Source organism: Chiloscyllium punctatum, chromosome 49 (assembly GCF_047496795.1).
Source record: "Chiloscyllium punctatum isolate Juve2018m chromosome 49, sChiPun1.3, whole genome shotgun sequence".
Taxonomy (NCBI): domain Eukaryota; kingdom Metazoa; phylum Chordata; class Chondrichthyes; order Orectolobiformes; family Hemiscylliidae; genus Chiloscyllium; species Chiloscyllium punctatum.
In genome coordinates, this window is record NC_092787.1 from 7,846,644 (window position 1) to 7,865,739 (window position 19,096).

Here is a 19,096-nt window from a genome sequence, read left to right on the forward strand (position 1 = left end):
AGGAGAGTGTGAAACGGACTGATAAGCTAGAAGAGATATCTGTTAGGAAGGAAGATGTGTTGGACATTTTGAACAACTTGAGGATAGACAAGTCCCCCGGGCCTGACGGGATATATCCTAGGATTATGTGGGAAGCAAGAGAGGAAATTGCAGTACCGTTGGCAATGATCTTCTCGTCTTCACTGGCAACGGGGGTGGTACCAGGGGACTGGAGAGTAGCGAATGTTGTGCCCCTGTTCAAAAAAGGGAATAGGGATAACCCCGGGAATTACAGGCCAGTTAGTCTTACTTCTGTGGTAGGCAAAGTAATGGAAAGGGTACTGAGGGATAGGATTTACGAGTATCTGGAACGGCACTGCTTGATTAGGGACAGCCAGCACGGATTTGTGAAGGGTAGGTCTTGCCTTACAAGTCTTATTGAATTCTTCGAGGAGGTGACCAAGCATGTGGATGAGGGTAGAGCAGTGGATGTAGTGTACATGGATTTTAGTAAGGCATTTGATAAGGTTCCCCATGGTAGGCTTATGCGGAAAGTCAGGAGGCATGGGATAGAGGGAAATTTGGCCAATTGGATAGAAAACTGGCTAACCGGTCGAAGTCAGAGAGTGGTGGTAGATGGTAAATATTCAGCATGGAGTCCAGTTACAAGTGGAGTTCCGCAGGGATCAGTTCTGGGTCCTCTGCTGTTTGTAATTTTTATTAATGACTTAGATGAGGGAGTCGAAGGGTGGGTCAGTAAATTTGCAGATGATACAAAGATAGGTGGAGTTGTGGACAGTGAGGAGGGCTGTTGTCGGCTGCAGAAGGACTTAGATATGATGCAGAGCTGGGCTGAGGAGTGGCAGATGGAGTTCAACCCTGCCAAGTGTGAAGTTGTCCATTTTGGAAGAACAAATAAGAATGCGGAATACAGGGTTAATGGTAGGGTTCTTGGTCAGGTGGAGGAACAGAGGGATCTTGGGGTCTATGTACATAGATCTTTGAAGGTTGCCACTCAGGTGGATAGAGTTTGTAAGAAGGCCTATGGAGTATTATCGTTCATTAGCAGAGGGATTGAATTCAAGAGTCGTGAGGTGATGTTGCAGCTGTACAGGACTTTGGTTAGGCCACATTTGGAGTACTGTGTGCAGTTCTGGTCGCCTCACTTTAGGAAAGATGTGGAAGCTTTGGAGAGGGTGCAGAGAAGATTTACCAGGATGTTGCCTGGAATGGAGAGTAGGTCATACGAGGATAGGTTGAGAGTTCTCGGCCTTTTCTCGTTGGAACGGCGAAGGATGAGGGGTGACTTGATAGAGGTTTATAAGATGATCAGAGGAATAGATAGAGTAGACAGTCAGAAACTTTTTCCCCGGGTACAACAGAGTGTTACAAGGGGACATAAATTTAAGGTGAAGGGTGGATGGTATAGGGGAGATGTCAGGGGTGGGTTCTTCACCCAGAGAGTGGTGGGGGCATGGAATGCGCTGCCCGTGGGAGTGGTAGAGTCAGATTCATTGGCGACCTTTAAGCGGCATTTGGATAGGTACATGGATGGGTGCTTAATCTAGGATAGAAGTTCGGCACAACATCGTGGGCCGAAGGGCCTGTTCTGTGCTGTATTGTTCTATGTTCTATGTTCTATGTTCTAAATGTTGCAATTCTACTCTCCTCTGCTACTTCCTCTGGCAGCTCCTTCCATACACATACCACCTTCTGTGTGGAAAACGTTGCCCCTTAGGTCTCTTTTATATCTTTCCCCTCTCACCCTAAACCTATGCCCTTTAGGTCTGCACTCCCCCACCCCAGGAAAAAGACTTTGTCTATTTACCCTATCCATGCCCCTCATGATTTTATAAACCTCTATAAATTCACCCCTCAGCCTCTGACGCTCCAGGGAAAACAGCCCCAGCCTATTCAACCTCTTCCTTTAGCTCAAATCCACCAATGCTGGCAACATCCTTGTAAATCTTTTCTGAACCCTTTCAAGTTTTTTATAATAACCCCTGCCGGACTGAATGGTCCCTGCCCTTGTTCTAAATTGCTGACTTCAAGCTGATATTTTCCTGCAACAGTCATTAGACACTGATCAAGTGTATAGGCTGATGACTCTTCTCCATCCCACCCACCCACCCACCCAATGAAGGGCAATGCTCTGCCAACTTGCTGTCCTGCATTAAACACTGTATGCCTAGAGGTAAAGCCTTCTCCATCATGTCTGTTTAAAACCACTATCAGTTAGAAAGTACATTTATTGAGGAAGCTGAGCCACTACTCTCTGACTAGTTATCAGCCTTGGTTTGTTTGAGGGCGACTGGGGATGGCAGTGATGGGTACGTCTGATGAGAACTTAATTCCATCTCCTAAAAGGAGAACATTGGAAGTGTGTCCACTTTGAAATGGAAGGCTTATTTTATTGTTATGCTTACTTCATGTCTGGAAGAACTTTTACCCCGTGGACTTATCCATTCATGGAATAAATATTCACCAGCCAATTCACTACTGCTATTCTATAGTGTCCTGCCTGAAATGACCAGACTGGAAATACAGCAGCGTGATCTGATGTGTTTCCTAAACTGTGGGAACCATTTTAGAAGGTTGAACAAATTGCTATTCCACATCAAGCAGTGCCAACGAATGCCTCCAGCTCCAGATGGCAACCCTGCTCCCAACACATTATCCCAACAAATTATCTTCATTTCATCCATTTCATTTGTGCCAGAGAATGGTTTACTTTCCTTCAACTCTTCCATTTTGGTGTCTTTGAGGAAACATTAACATCTGTAGAATCTGTAGAACATTTGAAGGCAGTTTTGTAGCAGGAGCCTGTTGCAAGTGAAACGATTCTGCTTCAGGGTTTCAGACTGCATTTGGACATTGCTACAGTTAATAACCAGAGTCATTCATCACCCTGCTCCCATTAGAGGCACAGTCTAAGGGGATTGTTGCCCTTCCATTTGAGTGCATCTGTCCAGGTAAAAGGGCAGCGATCTGTTACAAATGTCAGCAAAGCCCAGATATTGCCATCTGAAACCAGGGTACACATTGCTATTGTGGTCAATCTGACTGTGAGTTACTTATACCTTTTTGAACTGGTTGTAAACCTAAAATAAATTGATAACGAATAAGTCTAAATGGACTGTAATGGTTTGTGTAACTACAGATATTGGAAGAGAATCGTTGCTAAACACACAAAGGAGAGGGGAAGGTATAGTAGTGAAAAGTAATACCCACTCATCACATCAATTCCAGAATTTATTTTCTATTAATTGTAGAATATTGAGAACATTGAAATATTAATGGTTCCTTCATGATATTCTTTCACTTGTGTGAACGACATGACACCTGTGGTCTTTGTAAGTTAAGGACCTTTGCTCTCTTTATATAATTACATTTAATGGTTTGTAATTTACAATGGTTTGTGCAAATTGGTTGGGTGACATGTAGTGTTTTCAGTCAAAATCTTGGCACATTACTGGATGTCTAAATTATCCTTAAAAGTGCCACTGAAACTGTTATGCTGGGTGACATGAGCTGTGTTAATTGCTTCAGGTTTTGTCTGCTTGTAAAATAATCTGTGATGGAGCAGACTGCTCTTGACTGTATGAATAAATATTTACTGCTTTAAGAAGCGTGGGCATCGTGCCAGTAACTGGAGATGGGTGAATTTTAATTGTAACTTTTTGCAGTCATGTACTGCCAGCCACCCTTGGGCATACTGTTCAAAGTTGCTTTTATTAATATTTATACTTTATATTCATGTTGTTGCCTCAAGCTGTTGAGCTCTACTTCAGTGGGACACAGTTATTAGGTGATGGATCAAATACAGAGGAAGACAATATGTTTGTCTTTGAAATAGTGTTTCTCAAAATTGAAGCGAGAAAAGCAGACTAGACAAAAATGACAATTGTAATAGGGTTCAGCCATCGAGCAACTGTAAAAGCTTTCACAAAATTACTAACATTTAGCCAGTTATGAATGTGCTTTTCTTTTTCATATTGTTTTTTTATGACAATTTTGGTGGATTTTTAAAAAATAATTTAAATTTCTAATATGTTTTTCTACATTGGATGGAAAGCAAAATGAGCTTCAGCTGCCTGGGCTAAACTAGTTGGGGCAGTGAACACTTGTATGGATCTGTACTATTCAAGGAGGTCTTTTGTTCAAATTTAAAATGGGGTTTCTAGCAGTGGAGTAAGTAACAACTGTTTTTACAATGCAACATTGTGAGCTGGCAGTTCTTTTTGTTAACCTGAAGCCTGACACTTGTACACCTGTAGATGTAGGTCGTGCTGTTGTATGTTACAATAGCACTCCTTCATGTAAGCTAGTCCATGAGTGAACCTCCAAGCATTTTTTCAATAATGCAAATCGCTGCTTTATATAATTGAATAAAGCAAATGAAATGGTGCTTTGGAGAGCTTGATATAAATAGCAAACCATGCAAAGACATCGCAGTGACATATAAGGAACATAAGAAATAGGAGCAGGAGTCAGCCCTTTGGAACTGCTCTGTCATTCAGTATGATTGTGGGGACCAACATTGACACCTTCAATTGAGGAAATGTACTCCTCCCTCTCTGTTGATTTACAGTAACTAAATATTTACAGTCACCCCCACCACCCGTGTTGTGAACGTGTTCCAATCTTGAGTCCATTCGCAAGTCAATTTGTACACATCAATGCAGGACAATATAAAGCAACCATTCATAAATACAGAAAATGTTTATCTGTCAGGTTTTTAAAATTCATCCTTGTATGAAATTGCATTCATAAGTTGGATGTTTGTATTCAGGGACCCCCTGTATTTGTGAATGTTGTCCTGTTTTTATTTCATCTTTGAGTTCCCTCTTATGCTGTCAGAGTCACAAAAGGGAAAAAACCAAGGTCCCTGTTCCAGAGACTGATCTTATTTACAAGCTCCTTTTTGTTTACATCAGTGAGACATTCCACCAGCTCCAACTCCCCCACCACTCAAAAAAATCCTTTTATTTATTATGTTCTTTGAATGGGAAAACATTATGTTTTAAAACTAATTCCTCCCTGTAATAATGTGAGGGTATTAAATGCCATGAACTAGAATGAAGTTGGAACTGCCTAGCTATACAATGGGTGCCTTAGAATCTAAAATTGCAAACAGAGTGCATGCATGTATTCCTAGCCAGAAATGCAGCACTGCCATAGTGAAAAAAGCTCAAATCTGAACATCTAGGGTCCTGAAATAGTGTTATTTTGAAATATTAAATATTTAAAAATATACTTAATTCATAAAAACCCTTTAGGAACACACATCATGACTGAATCTGTACCGCCTTTGCACCTGAAGCACAAGCAGACATGGGAATTTGGCAATCCCTGCAGTTGAAGAAGAACCCAAGGTATTTATCAGTTATACAGGACTATGTTTCATACTTATGAGATACCGAGATGGTCTGATAACTGAATGGTCTGCCATTGTACTTTGGCAGAAAGACCTTAGATGGATTTTCCCACTGTATCTTGGTGGCAGCTGCCCCAGACTTTAGTGTGACCCTCGGGTACTCCTGGACCGTAGAATGTGCCAGTCTGCAACACTCTGTTGAAGTCAATGCTTTGCACTGTAAGACCAACAAGTTTCGTTAAACCAAAGAGTGTCTTTCCCAAAGCTGACTGCCTGAAATAGTGTTAACTCTTTAACACGTATACAGGACAACTTATAGAGTCATTGTCATAGTTATCCTTGCTGTATAATTCTATAATTATCTTCTTGAAACTGGACTGTCCTGACTGAGAGAACCAGATGTACTGGTGAATAACTCTGCCTTACTGCAGTCTCCTTCCAAAATGGTATGTCTTATGTTCCTCGCCACTCCCCAGCACCATCCAAAGATATTGCTGGCCCCCATTATCTTCCTCAGAATTGCCTCTCCCCACCTCCCTCCTAACATGTCAGTTCTACACAATTCACTGGCTTAACTTCACTGAGGCTTGAGTAGGGCAGCTGACTGATTTTATGTCTGACTGCCTGATTTTTCACTGCCCTAGCCACTGGGGTCAGGTGGCTTTTTATCTGACATTTTGTGTCTTAATGAAATCTTAACTCCATGAAGTACGAGCAGAGACCTCTGCATGTTCTTTTCCATGTTTGGAAGAGCCTCAAACTAACTGGCACGCAGACCAAAGGTACGTTTATATTTTTGTTTCCTACCTCATCATTACTCATTTGTAACTGGCCCTTTTATCTCAAACAGTGATGGAAACCTACACAGGATGGTACATTTTCCAGTTGTGATGGCACCATGTCCACACATTGCCAAGCAATCCAGTACCATTGGCCTCTGACGCAGTGACCACCCCAGGTCCTGTTTCAGTCAGGCCCTTCTGACCTGTCCAATCTGGCACTTGGATCATTCTCTCAGCCAGTTGGTGCCAGTAGGTTTGCATGAGCCAATTTCTTCCCTCCTGACTGGTCAATAAGCTTTCTGTTACATAGCACCATTCACAAAGTAAAGGCCTATTTTATCCATGACAGGATGAATGGTGCAATACTCATTGTAAGTCATGGTGGATGTATCAGAAAATGCTTGCTTCACAGAGTTGCAGCTCCAAGATTCTGTGGAATGGTTCAGACATGGGAAAATCCTGAACTGCTATGAATTGGCCTTGAGCAGAGGCAATGCACTTCCTCATACGGAAGGAAGAGGCACTGAAAGAAAATTCCTAAGTGCTGTGAAGCACTTCCTCGCTCTTGGTTGGAAGGCAATGGCAGAGAGCTGAGAGGAGGCAGGCTTGTTGCATATGGCTGCAGTGGGCTAAAGGGCGAGCAGAAGATAAAACAAATACTTTGCAAAAAAAAAACCCATTAAGTTCAATGTTTCATTCATTACATACAAAAGGTTAATACATGCATTATTCAACAGGTTTTGCTGATTTTCTTTGCTACTCTGCTGCCTTTGAATTAATATCTGTGCACAGCATTGCAAGCTGTGTAGGAGGCATTAATTTTCAGACGTTGGGGGAGGGGCAGAAAAGAATAGTTCACTGAGCTACAGAAATCTGATTTAATGGAGAAAATGACAAGAAAAGATGTCTCGTTGCTGATTATTATGCAGCTGAATTAAATAACATTATTAAAAAAAACTGAAGCGTTGAAGGAAATCTAGTGCTGAGCTTGGGCTAAAACTGTGCTTAAGAGTCTCCAGGTCTCCCCAAGTGTATCTTGTTCATATAGCCATACATGAAGGCTAGTCGCTGCGGTAAACCTGCGGGGGGGTCTCGTGCTGGCTCAGAGCACCACCTCAGGCATCACAGATGCACAGACTGAGAATCAGTTGCTTTCCACTGTATACTTAGACCAATTTAGAAATGAAACCTTCAGTGAATTACTAAAGCAAAAAGAAATTAAATAACTTTTACAAGCTCAGCGTTATCCTGCCAGCCATATGGGAAGATCCCAGCATGGCTTGCCTCTTCTCAATGTAAGGCTGACAGAAATAGCATCATCCTAATATTACCCACAGTGCTAGAAGGCAAGTGCATGCCCATAATAGGTGGTGTAGTCAGATTCAGTGTCAGTGCTATCATGTCAACCTGAACGTTAACTCAATTTCTTCCCATATGTAGGTTAAATTGGTTAAAATTGAATTAATGAGAAATTCAGAAATTCTGAGCACTTTTCACACATTTTGATTAACTTACTTCTCATCAATGGCCTTTTGGTTTTGCCTTCACTACAGTTCCATTGCCAGTTAGAGTATAGATACAAATGACTTCTGTCGACATTCAGGGACAAGTATTTCATGGCCTGCCCTCTGTTAACTAAAGGCTGTACTTAGCTTGTTTATTCTATATACTTTGATACCTCCATTCGAATAGCAGGATGTCTGCGACCAGAATAAGCAGTCGTCTGCTAATATCTTCACGGAGAGGCAATGGCTGAGAGGTATTATTGTTGGACTCTTTATCCAGAGATCCATGTTCTGGGGGTCACATTTAAATTCTGCCACAAGAAGTGGTGGAGATTCAAATCCAACACAAATCTGGAATTAAGAGTCTAATGTTGGCCATGAATCCATTGTCAATTGTCAGAAAAACACATCTGGTTCCGGAATGTTCTTTCAAGAAGGAAACTGCCATTCTTGCCTGGTTTGGCCTACATGTGACTCCAGACCCACAGCAATAGGGTTAACTCTTAACTGCCCTCTGGACAATTAGGGATGGGCAGTAAGTGCTGTCTTGCCAGTTATGCCCACATCCCATGAATGAATAAAAAGAAAACAGCTTCCAGGCTACATTCTCCATTCGAATCATGAAGGCAATGCGAGTTGCAACGCACACCATGAGAGGACGATCAGCTCTCTCCCCAGGATTTCAATGGTCCTTGCTACCTAGTTCTCCCTGGACAGTCTACCACAACTGAGTGCCACATATGTTCCCATCCACAACCTCAAACTGATTTCCACCTACCCCCGCCCCCCCCCCCCCTCTCCTCCATGTGCTGCAGACTTCCCCTATTGAGGCCAAGGTAATGGTGACTCTCTAGCATCCTTTCTGCCTCCTGTGACATCCCATGGCAAATCTTGGACAACCCGCTCTCTCCCTTTTATATTGAGTTTCCCCCCTTGCCTGTAACTGTCCTTGCCTCCTCCACATCTCAGGCTTCCCCCCCGCCTCCCCACAAGACACACACACACGCAAACACTCTCTTTCTTTCTCTCTCTCTCTCACTCTCTCACTCTCTATCTCTCTCTATCTCTCTATCTGACGCACACAGACACACTCACACTCACTCATTCCACTGACACACAGGACTGACTGTAGCCCACTTTTTGGACTGTATTGGGCCACTCCACACAGACGACTGACCCAAGTCCCTGGACTGTGAATGACCATTTACCTGGATTGACTTTATTGAGAGTGCTTGGCTAACAGCAGTCCCCCTTAACTCACTGGAGAACTTTGCTGTGGCCCCTCAGAGAGATCCCTGGCCATTTGGTTGCAGCACACGCAGTGTGTTTCCCACGGACAGCTGAAGGCTGCTGTCCTTGTCTGGGAGAATCGAGAATCATAGTTTAATAATAACAGCTCACTCATTTAAGACCGAGATGAGGAAATTTATTTTTCTTTCAGAGAGTTGCAATTTTCATTGGATTCCCTTCCTTAAGATGCAGTGAACGCAAAACCTTTAAATGTTTTTAAGGCAGGAAGTAGGTGGATTCTTGATTACTGAGAGGATGAAAGATTATCAGGGAGATGCAGGGATGTGGAGCTGATGTTAAATCAGAGCAGCCATGATCTTTTTGGAAGGTGGTGCAGGCTGGAAGGGCTGAGTGGCCGCCTCCTGAATTCTGTTGGACTTGTTACTCCTTTCATTGAGAAAAGCCTCAATCAACAACCAGTGTGTTATCACAGATTCCTTGCTATAACCCATGCCATTTGGAGCCTGGGAAGGTTCTGTCCAGTATTTGTATTTTGCTTTTATATATTTTGCTGGATATTATAATAGAGTCATAGAGATGTATAGCATAGAAACAGACCCTTCGGTCCAACTCGTCCATGCCAACCAGATATCCCAATCCAATCTAGTCCCACCTGCCAGCACCTGGCCCATATCCCTCTAAATCCTTCCTATTCATATACCTTTTAAATGCTTTTTAAATGTCACAATTGTAGCAGCCTCCACCACTTCCTCTGGCAACTCATTCCATACACGTACCACCCTCTGTGGGAAAAAGTTGCCCCTTAGGTCCCTTTTATATCTTTCCCCTGTCACCCTAAACCTATGCCCACTAGTGCTGGTCTACCCCACCCCAGGGATAAGACTGTGTCTATTTATCCTATCCATTCCTCTCATGATTTTATAAACCTCTATAAGGTCACCCCTCAGCCTCCGACACTCCAGGGAAAACAGCCCGAGCCTCTCCCTGTAGCTCAAATCCTCCAACTCTGGCAACATCCTTGTAAATCTTTTCTGGACCCTTTCAAGTTTCACAACCTCTTTCTGTAAGATGAAGACCAGAATTGCACGCAATATTCCAACAACGGCCTAACCAATGTCCTGTACAGCCGCAACATGACCTCCCAACTCCTGTACTCAATACTCTGACCAATAAAGAAAAGAATACCAAATACCTTCTTCACTATCCTATCTACCTGCGACTCCACTTTCAAGGAGCTATGAACCTGCACTCAGCCACATCTACCGCTCTGCCCTCATCAATCCTCTTTGTTACTTCTTCAAAAATCTCAATTAAGTTTGTGAGCATAGGTCTGTGTATGTGCACATATTTCTCATTCAAGTCTCTGTTTCGATTTCATTATCAATATTTAAGTTTAAACTGCTTACGCAACTGATTAGATGGAAATCCAGCAAGTAAACAATTACCTATAACTGTTCAAGTTTAAGTCAGAATGTGCCACTGTAGGACCTGTATCTTACCTCTCTCTAAGCCAGTTCTATCTCTATCTTGAATAGGGAGGAACTTCAAGTTTGAAACTGACTATACCTCATGCCACAGGCAATTTAAAATGTATTTTGGTTTTGAATATTTCTCTTTTTGAGGAGCTGGCGCAGGGACAATGGGCTGGATGGCTTGCACTTGCACTGAATTATTGTGCAGTTCTGTGGTTCTTGTACTCTACTGTATGGTGTTGTTATTAAAGATGTTGTCATCATAGTTTTTGGAGAGATTAAATGCGAATAAAACTAACAAAACCTTGATATACTCAAAAGGGTTAAGGACTTGGCAATGAAAGGCAACATCAACAGCCAATGGGACATTTGTGGGACACAAAGTGAATAGTAAAACTGACTCACTTCGTGAACATTTAGATCTGAGAACAATCACTTACTTTGTTCTCAGATGCAGAAATAAATAAATAAAAGCTAACTCAAGGGCACATTCATCCTTTCAGCACATTTTGAGTGAAGGCAAACAACAGAATCATTAAAGAACTTTGTCAAGGGGAATAAAAAATAACTACGCATATCTTGTTGCGGCAATGGGTATAAAGATTATCAGGAAGGGTAAATATCAGTTATGAATGGGTCGAGTCAGGGCGGTTTGAGTAAGATACTAGAAAAAGAATTCATGCTTCAGAATGCCTTTCAGTTCCTGTGACTGACTCATTGCCCATATGTACTCTACTATAGGTCACTACAAACGGAAAGGCTGTGGTGAGCATACAGTGACTGACTGTCCCGTAATAAGACCTTATTGTGAGGGAAGTCTTTCTGGAATGTGAGTAGAGAATAGTAACACACCACATGCTAAAAGGGTTAAAAAGTAAAGTCTGCTTGATTTATCCCATAAAATCTGGTCTAATGATCCATATATTTGCATGTGGGCGGGAGGTTTCACAAGACCTTCTGAGTAATCATTTAATGGTTCATTTACAGCATTGCACTAATGATTTGTAGAAGCGTTTGTCAATGTCCAGCTTTGTAGCATTGCGAAAGCAGGAAGTGGAGCTCATTCTGATGTTGAGCAATAACTGTTTCATGTGGAGTCAAGACACTTGTACGAAGTTACTCAGAAATGCAGAATTCTACTAGAAGCCTGCTTTAATTTTTCACAGCTACCCAGCTTTCTCTTCAAAAAGAAAACTGCAGATTGTTTGGAATTGTACTTTGTCACAGTTTTGAAGGAAGAATAGTTTCAGGGTTAGTATTACCACAGTTAATGTGATATGTGGATAATTAATCAGGAATAAAATCCTGGCTGAGCATGAGAACTATTGTCCCAGTGATTGTTTTGGCATGGAAAGGAAATGTGAAATAGCTGATAAAAAATATGACCTTGGAAATGGATATCCAGTCAATGTGTTGTGGAAGAAACTGAAGCTGAATGAATCTATTGATTCAAAATGTAATGTAACTCTGCCTTTTTGAATTAGCATTCAGTGGAGCTGGGAAGAAAACAAGTTGGGAAACTAATATGTGGTTACAGAGCTGTTTGGCAAAGATTTAACTGGCTGGTGTCTTCACAGGATTAACAAAAAAAGCCTCACGGTGACATGCTACAATGGAACAGCAACAGAACCATAACCCACATGCTCTAGGAATTCAGAACAACCTCCTTTATAAACCAGGCACGGGCTATCAGCAAGAAGCTCAGGTCAGTTCAGCTGCCTTGCTACCTTAAGAGCTTGACTGGTGTTTAAGATTTTAACATGTGTGCTTCATAACTATTCTTTTCAAATAGTTACAAAAGTTTGACATAGTTTTGGGCAAAGTGTTCAACCAGTCAGTGGTTGGTAACACGGTAAGAGCAAGTTAAATTATGTACGATATAGGCGTAATTTGTGCTGAGATTAAATTAACATCTTGCAGCTAACAATGCTCCTACCTGAAAGATATTGCATTCTTTGGTTACTGCCAGCTCAGTACAGGAATTCCCCTGAACTGCCTGCATGTAAAATAAAGCAAGTTGTAGTTACTAATAGGAAGCTTCTGATCCATGACTCTGTGAAAAATTGTGGAATAATTACTAAGCACAGAGTTGGTACATTTATTGCAAGCTGAATTGCAAATGGGTTTGGATTATTGCGAAGGATTTTAGATGATCTTAAACTGGAAATAACTTGCTCGAAATACTGAAAAATTACTGCTCAGCGTCTGCCACAGAATGTAAGATTAAGTTTGGAATAAAATTTTTATCTGACCGTAGCTGAGAAAGTGTCAAACCTAAAATATTTTCTTCTTCTTCCCTTTCAGACACCAAATAATTTCGTGTGCATTTTTTAGCACCTTTCTGTCTTTGTACTGGGGAGCAGGTTGGGGGGTGGTGGGGTGGTTTCCCGGTATTCATTGCCCTGATACTTTTAGTTTTGTGAATGTGTTCCTGTTTTGTTCGGGAACAAGTTTTGGTATTCATTCAGTTGGTTTACAGTGGTGTGTTGACGAAAATGAATTTCTTTTTTGTGAGAAGTAAAGCCCGCTCTATGGTCCTTTCAGGATACATTAGATTTTTTGAAACATAACTCCTTTGAATAGCAAGGAATCTCTGTATGTTAGAAATATTGGTGATGTTTGACATGCATGCATGTGATCCAAGATGAGGCATTTTTTAAAATTTAGAGTGTAGGAGGTTGAGGGTAACCTTACAAAGGTTTATTAAATCATGAGAGGTATAAATAAAATCAATGGCAGGTGTCTTTTCCCTAGATTGGGGGATTTCAAGACTTGGGGGCATATTTTTAAGGTGAGAGGAAAAAGATTTTAAAAATGACAGGGGAGCAATTTCCTTTACACAGGGTGGTTTGGGCGTGGAATGAACTTCCAGAAGTGGTGGATGTAGGTATAGTTACAATGTTTAAAAGATACTTAGGTAAGTACATGAATAAGAAATGTTTGGAGGGATATCGGTCAAGAGCAGGCAGGTGGGAGTACTTTAGCTTGGGACTATGGTTGGCATGGACTGGCATGCCAACCAAAAGTGTCCATTTCCGTGCTGTATGACTCTATTGTATTGAGGGTGCAGCAGGTTAAGGATGGGAATAATGACCAACATTTTCCACTAATGGGGCAATATTTTGGATTGAGGCCCTGACTGTACACTCTTCCAAAAGCTGGGACTTTCTGTTAAGAAGCCAAATAGTGTCCAGGGACTGTGTTGACTGTCTGAGTAGGTCCAGCAGGCAGACTGTTGAAGCTAGAATAAGGGAGAAAGAAAAGGTGTCTACCCTCAGGCACCCTCTAAGCAGGTTCATAAAATCCAAAGACAATAACAGCGACAGCTGCTGGGCTCCCATTGTGGATTGCCACCACATCCTTGCTTTCTCTGGGACAATGGTGCAAGGGATGGTGTGGTGTTATCACACTAGCTAGTGCCACAAAGTGATGTGTGTTCACTTCCATTTCTGGCCCCATTCTGAGGTAGAAATCCTGCTCTCAATCTCTACCCAGTGACTCTGCTTCATGTGGGTGAAGATCTCGCATGACTTCACTGCCATCAGCTTATTCCAATGCAAGATGCTTCAGGATGCATTCGGCTCAGCTTAATCTGTCCAATGATGGCACATCTACGTTCCCTGCGCCCTCCGTTACTGCAATGACCTGTTGCTGGAATGATTATGGGATGTTTGCTCCCACTGCACTTGATAGATAAACCTGCCAATATCAGTCCTGTTACCTATTTGTCATTTATACCATTGTTCCCATCCTAACCACATGGTTTTATGTTTTTAAAGACATTTTAGGCTTATCCTTTTTCATACCCCTGTAAGATCTGCACTCTGCTACCTGCTTTCCAGACTGAAAACTCAGTCAATCAATGGGACATGACTGGTTAAGCAGAAACTGAGCCATTGGACAGTTAAAACAGGCAGATCGCTTCCCTTGTACTCAGACCATCTGAGCATGTGCAGTGTTAACTGGAAGGTTGTGTAAGCAAAAGACATCGAGGTAAAAACAATGTCTGCAGATGCTGGAAACCAGATTTTGGATTAGTGGTGCTGGAAGAGCACAGCAGTTCAGGCAGCATCCAAGGAGCAGCAAAATTGACGTTTTGAGATTTACCTGGACCATCTCTGACACCTCCCTCCCCTTCCTGGACCTCTCCATCTCCATTAATGACGACCGACTTGACACTGACATTTTTTACAAACCCACCGACTCCCACAGCTACCTGGATTACACCTCTTCCCACCCTACCTCTTGCAAAAATGCCATCCCGTATTCCCAATTCCTCCGCCTCCGCCACATCTGCTCCCAGGAGGACCAGTTCCACCACAGAACACACCAGATTGCCTCTTTCTTTAGAGACCGCAATTTCCCTTTCCACGTGGTTAAAGATGCCTCCAACGTATCTCGTCCACATCCCGCACCTCCGCCCTCAGAACCCACCCCTCCAACCGTAACAAGGACAGAACGTCCCTGGTGCTCACCTTCCACCCTACCAACCTTCGCATAAACCAAATCATCCGCCAACATTTCCGCCACCTCCAAAAAGACCCCACCACTAGGGATATATTTCCCTCCCCACCCCTTTCCAAGTTCCGCAATGACTGTTCCCTCCGTGACTACCTGGTCAGGTCCACGCGCCCCCCCCACAACCCACCTTCCCTTCCCCTGCCACCGCAGGAACTGCAAAACCTCCCTCACCTCCATCCAAGGCCCTAAAGGAGCCTTCCACATCCATCAAAATTTTACCTGCACATCCACTAATATCATTTATTGCATCCGTTGCTCCCGATGCGGTCTCCTCTACATTGGGGAGACTGGGCGCCTCCTAGCAGAGCGCTTTAGGGAACATCTCCAGGACACCTGCACCAATCAACCACACCGCCCTGTGGCCCAACATTTCAACTCCTCCTCCCACTCTGCTGAGGACATGGAGGTCCTGGGCCTCCTTCACCGCCGCTCCCTCACCATCAGACGCCTGGAGGAAGAACGCCTCATCTTCCGCCTCGGAACATTTCAACCCCAGGGCATCAATGTGGACTTCAACAGTTTCCTCATTTCCCCTTCCCTCACCTCACCCTAGTTCTAAACTTCCAGCTCAGTAACTGTCCCCATAACTTGTCCTACCTGCCTATCTTCTTTTCCACCTATCCACTCCACCCTCCTCCCTGACCTATCACCTTCATCCCCTCCCCCACTCATCTATTGTACTCCATGCTACTTTCTCCCCACCCCCACCCTCCTTATCTCTCCACGCTTCAGGCTCACTGCCTTTATTCCTGATGAAGGGCTTTTGCCCGAAACATCGATTTTGCTGCTCCTCGGATGCTGCCTGAACTGCCGTGCTCTTCCAGCACTAATAATCCAAAAAAAAGCAAAAGACATCTGCTTGTTTCGAAGAATGCATCTTAGGGTTGAAGCACTGTACTCCAGCTCCTATTTCTTACATTCTAAAAGAGACTGCTCAAAGTCTAAAATGTTCTTTTGGAGGCAGGCAGTTCTGATATGAAACAGCCAAATATTGCACATATTTAAAAAAGATGAGTTGTGAACATTACGGACGGAGGCAGCTTTATCGTCTGCGCCTAATTGTGCGTAAAAAGTAGCGAAGAGCTGCCTCCTTGAACCACTGCAGGCCATGTGCTTCTTTTCTGTTCTGTGTCCCTTCCAAAAGTAGATATTGTCTGCAGGTTAGCTATGGGTGTAAGACTGTATCTATTCACGTGTTGAATGCCTGAATGAGCTTTATAAGGATGCAGCAATCAAAATATTCATCATGTTTTATTAGAGCATCAAGTATTAGCTGTGTCCTCTGCAGTGTCCCTCTGAGAGGAGGGAAGGAAAATGCTCGGAACTACAATTCTGGTACTTTCTGCATTGTTAAGCAATGAATCGCAAAATAGCACACAGGCTGGCTTGAAGCAGCAATGGTATCAGATGGAAAATGTGGTTGAGTTTGTTAAAGTTACTGGGCTGTTATTATTGTCCCAATTCATTATGCGATGCCCTTGACTGCCTGAACATTATTTTATATTCCTCCATAAGATCAGTTCTTTAGCGGGGGACCAACCTTCTTCATATGAAAAATCAGGGAGGAAATCTCAGGTTTTGTGCAAAATTTCCCTGATCAGTTTACAAAGTAAAGAGTGAAAGGCATTTTTAAAGCTGACAATACCTAGGCATCCTGCATTAACTTGGGGATGTGCCAGGGATTAAGATGTGCAGGGACTGAGACAATTGTGTTTGATGATGAAATGACATGTCACTGCTGCACCAGAACTGGGAATGTGAAAATGACAGCTCTGCTCAGGATCACATACAAGAATACACAACTTAGAAGCAGGACCAGGCCATTCGGCCCTTGAGCCTGATCCTCCATTTGATAAGATCGTGACTGATCTGACTGTGGCCTCAACTCTATTTTGCTGTCTACCTGTCTCCATGAGCCCTAGCAAATTCTCTCCTGCTACATTCCCAAACTTGCTCCATTACCTGTCCACCACACCTTTTTTTCAGCACAAGTTGTCGTATTTTCCAACTCACTGAGGTGAAAGTGCTGGCCTCTGCCATGATCCCCTGGGATTCCTGGCTCTGGCACCATCTTTAAGGCCATGCTATGCACCCGGTCAAATGCTGGCAACAAGTCATTGCCCTCCCTGGTTCCTGTTGATCACCCCAGATACTTCGAGTAGCAGCAAATTGGCACCTGCTTTGCCATCTGGGACCTGGAAGTTCTTGTGAACAGCGGGTTTGTGTGATCACTGCCTGTGGAGCGTGCCCTGAGATTCCAGTGACTGGTGAGGGTCCAGAGGAGCTGACAGTTGCCAGGATATTGTTCTGACTTTCATGTTGGGAATTATTGCCATTTAGTTTCTATCCAGCACACGGGAGATTGAGAAACTGGGTATCAAAGAGGTGAAATGATATAATGAGGATATTAATGCATGCTATTACAGGCAAATAGGCCTCACACTGCTCAGTAGTGAGAATCTCAGCAAACTGCTCAACACTTGGTTGGAACTTCAGATGTTTTGCTCTTGAATCTCTTCATCAACAAACTTGTGATTCTCCAACTTTCTCACCATTGCCCTGTCATTCAGGGACTGGGAAGATTCAGCCCTCCTGTTTTTTAAAACATATCTATTGGTCTCAATTCTAATGGCATCCCTAGGAAATTTTCCCCTGAAATATTTCTGCAAATGTGCATATTGTGTTTAGACAGCAAAATGTAGCAGACATTGAATTGTATATAACCTTTTTCCATAAAACCGGGCTCATTCGTCACTACTATGTAGGTAATGAGCAAAGCTAAAGCTTGGTAATAATTTACGAATTTCAAGATGTTGCCTGGAATATGTTTATATGAGGATTGCATGCCTATGGAAACATTTATATTAAATTTCAGCAAGTGCAATGGTTTAGATAATGATTTAAAATTGGCAATTGTTTGATGAGGAGACAAATTAATTTTAAGTGTACCTCCTGGACAGTGTCTTGGGAGAAATGGTTGGATTGTATATCACAGCTCCTGTATTGTTGCACAAAATCCTGTGGGATACATTGGGGATGAAACACAGACCTCCTCTGCAATGCTTGGACAGCAAAAAAGAAATAATCCTTTGTAGTTGTACCAGGAAATTGCACAATTCTGAACATGGATTCAACTATTAAAAAATGTTCAGGAAGTGTGTTCTGTGTGCTGTGTATTTGCATTCATTTTGTACAGGACATCCTCAATCATTTCCTGTGTAACATTCAGAAATGAAAATTGCTGAGTTACATTGTCAATTTTAGATGAATTCATTTTCGCCAATTTAATCAAGAATATACTCATATTTTTCATTGATTTATACATTGATTAAGGCTTCTTAAGAATGCCTTCTTACATTCCTCCAAGTCCTCTTCCTAATTATCCAAAAGTTGTTTAAGTATTGTCGAGCTGAAAGAGTAATTTTGAACTAGTGTGGTTTGACCACCTGCTCCTTTTTGTAAGTAGATTGGGAGGACAATATTTTTACAAATGGTAAATGATATAAAATATTTGCATATTTTGAATTTTGCTAAACAAGATTTTGTGCTTGGAGGATTCAACCTTGTTTCAGTGCTGGATCAGTGATTTCAGTGCTGGATCCGAACTTAAGAATTGCAAGCTGAGAATTGTTTGCATGATCAGGAGAATTCAGATTTATTTCAATGTGGTTGGTATCTTTTTATGTTCTTGTTTAGTCAATGGGAAAGATAAAGGAAGAACAAATTTGTGTGTTTCCATACCGTCAGACTCTCAGGATATCCCAAAGTCTTTCACAGCCAATGAATTGTAGTCACGACAAATATAGATGGCAGCTAATTGCCATGACATACAACGCCACCAAGTGCAACAAGGTAGGGGAAATGTGAAGCTGTCTTCAGAGTACTGGTTGAAGACCAAATGTTGCTCAGTAAATCAAGACTCATCCTCTACCCAAGTCTATGAACAATAACAAACATCTTTTTTATATATGCATTTGGCAAGATCAATGGAGGTTTCAGATCAATTGCCCATTCAAATATTTGAATTCCTGATAAGGTACCATTTCCCCAATGTTGCATTGAAACTTCAGATCCAATTACATTTATTCATTCATGAGCTCTGAATGAGCTAGCTCTGGCTCGCCAAACACTTATTGTTGTCCTTGAGAAGGTGCTGGTGAGCTGTGCCCATGTACTGTAGGTAGACTCTCAAAGCCCTCAGGAAGGGAG

At 42.5% G+C, this 19,096-nt stretch overlaps 1 protein-coding gene across 7 annotated transcripts in view; it reads left to right on the top strand.

Annotated features, from left to right (window-relative positions):
* Positions 1-19,096, top strand: part of nek6 (NIMA-related kinase 6) — a 339,425-nt gene that overhangs the window by 133,445 nt on the left and 186,884 nt on the right. For 3 of the 7 annotated variants that reach the window (XM_072565784.1, XM_072565783.1, XM_072565781.1), the window contains one exon: positions 11,944-12,071. In XM_072565784.1, coding sequence (XP_072421885.1) covers positions 11,979-12,071 — 93 coding nt within the window. In that variant the 5' untranslated portion in view covers positions 11,944-11,978. Of the gene's footprint in view, positions 1-11,106; positions 11,196-11,424; positions 11,618-11,799; positions 11,823-11,943; positions 12,072-19,096 lie in introns of those variants that run through there. The other 4 variants (XM_072565785.1, XM_072565782.1, XM_072565786.1 and 1 more) reach the window with 4 other exon arrangements.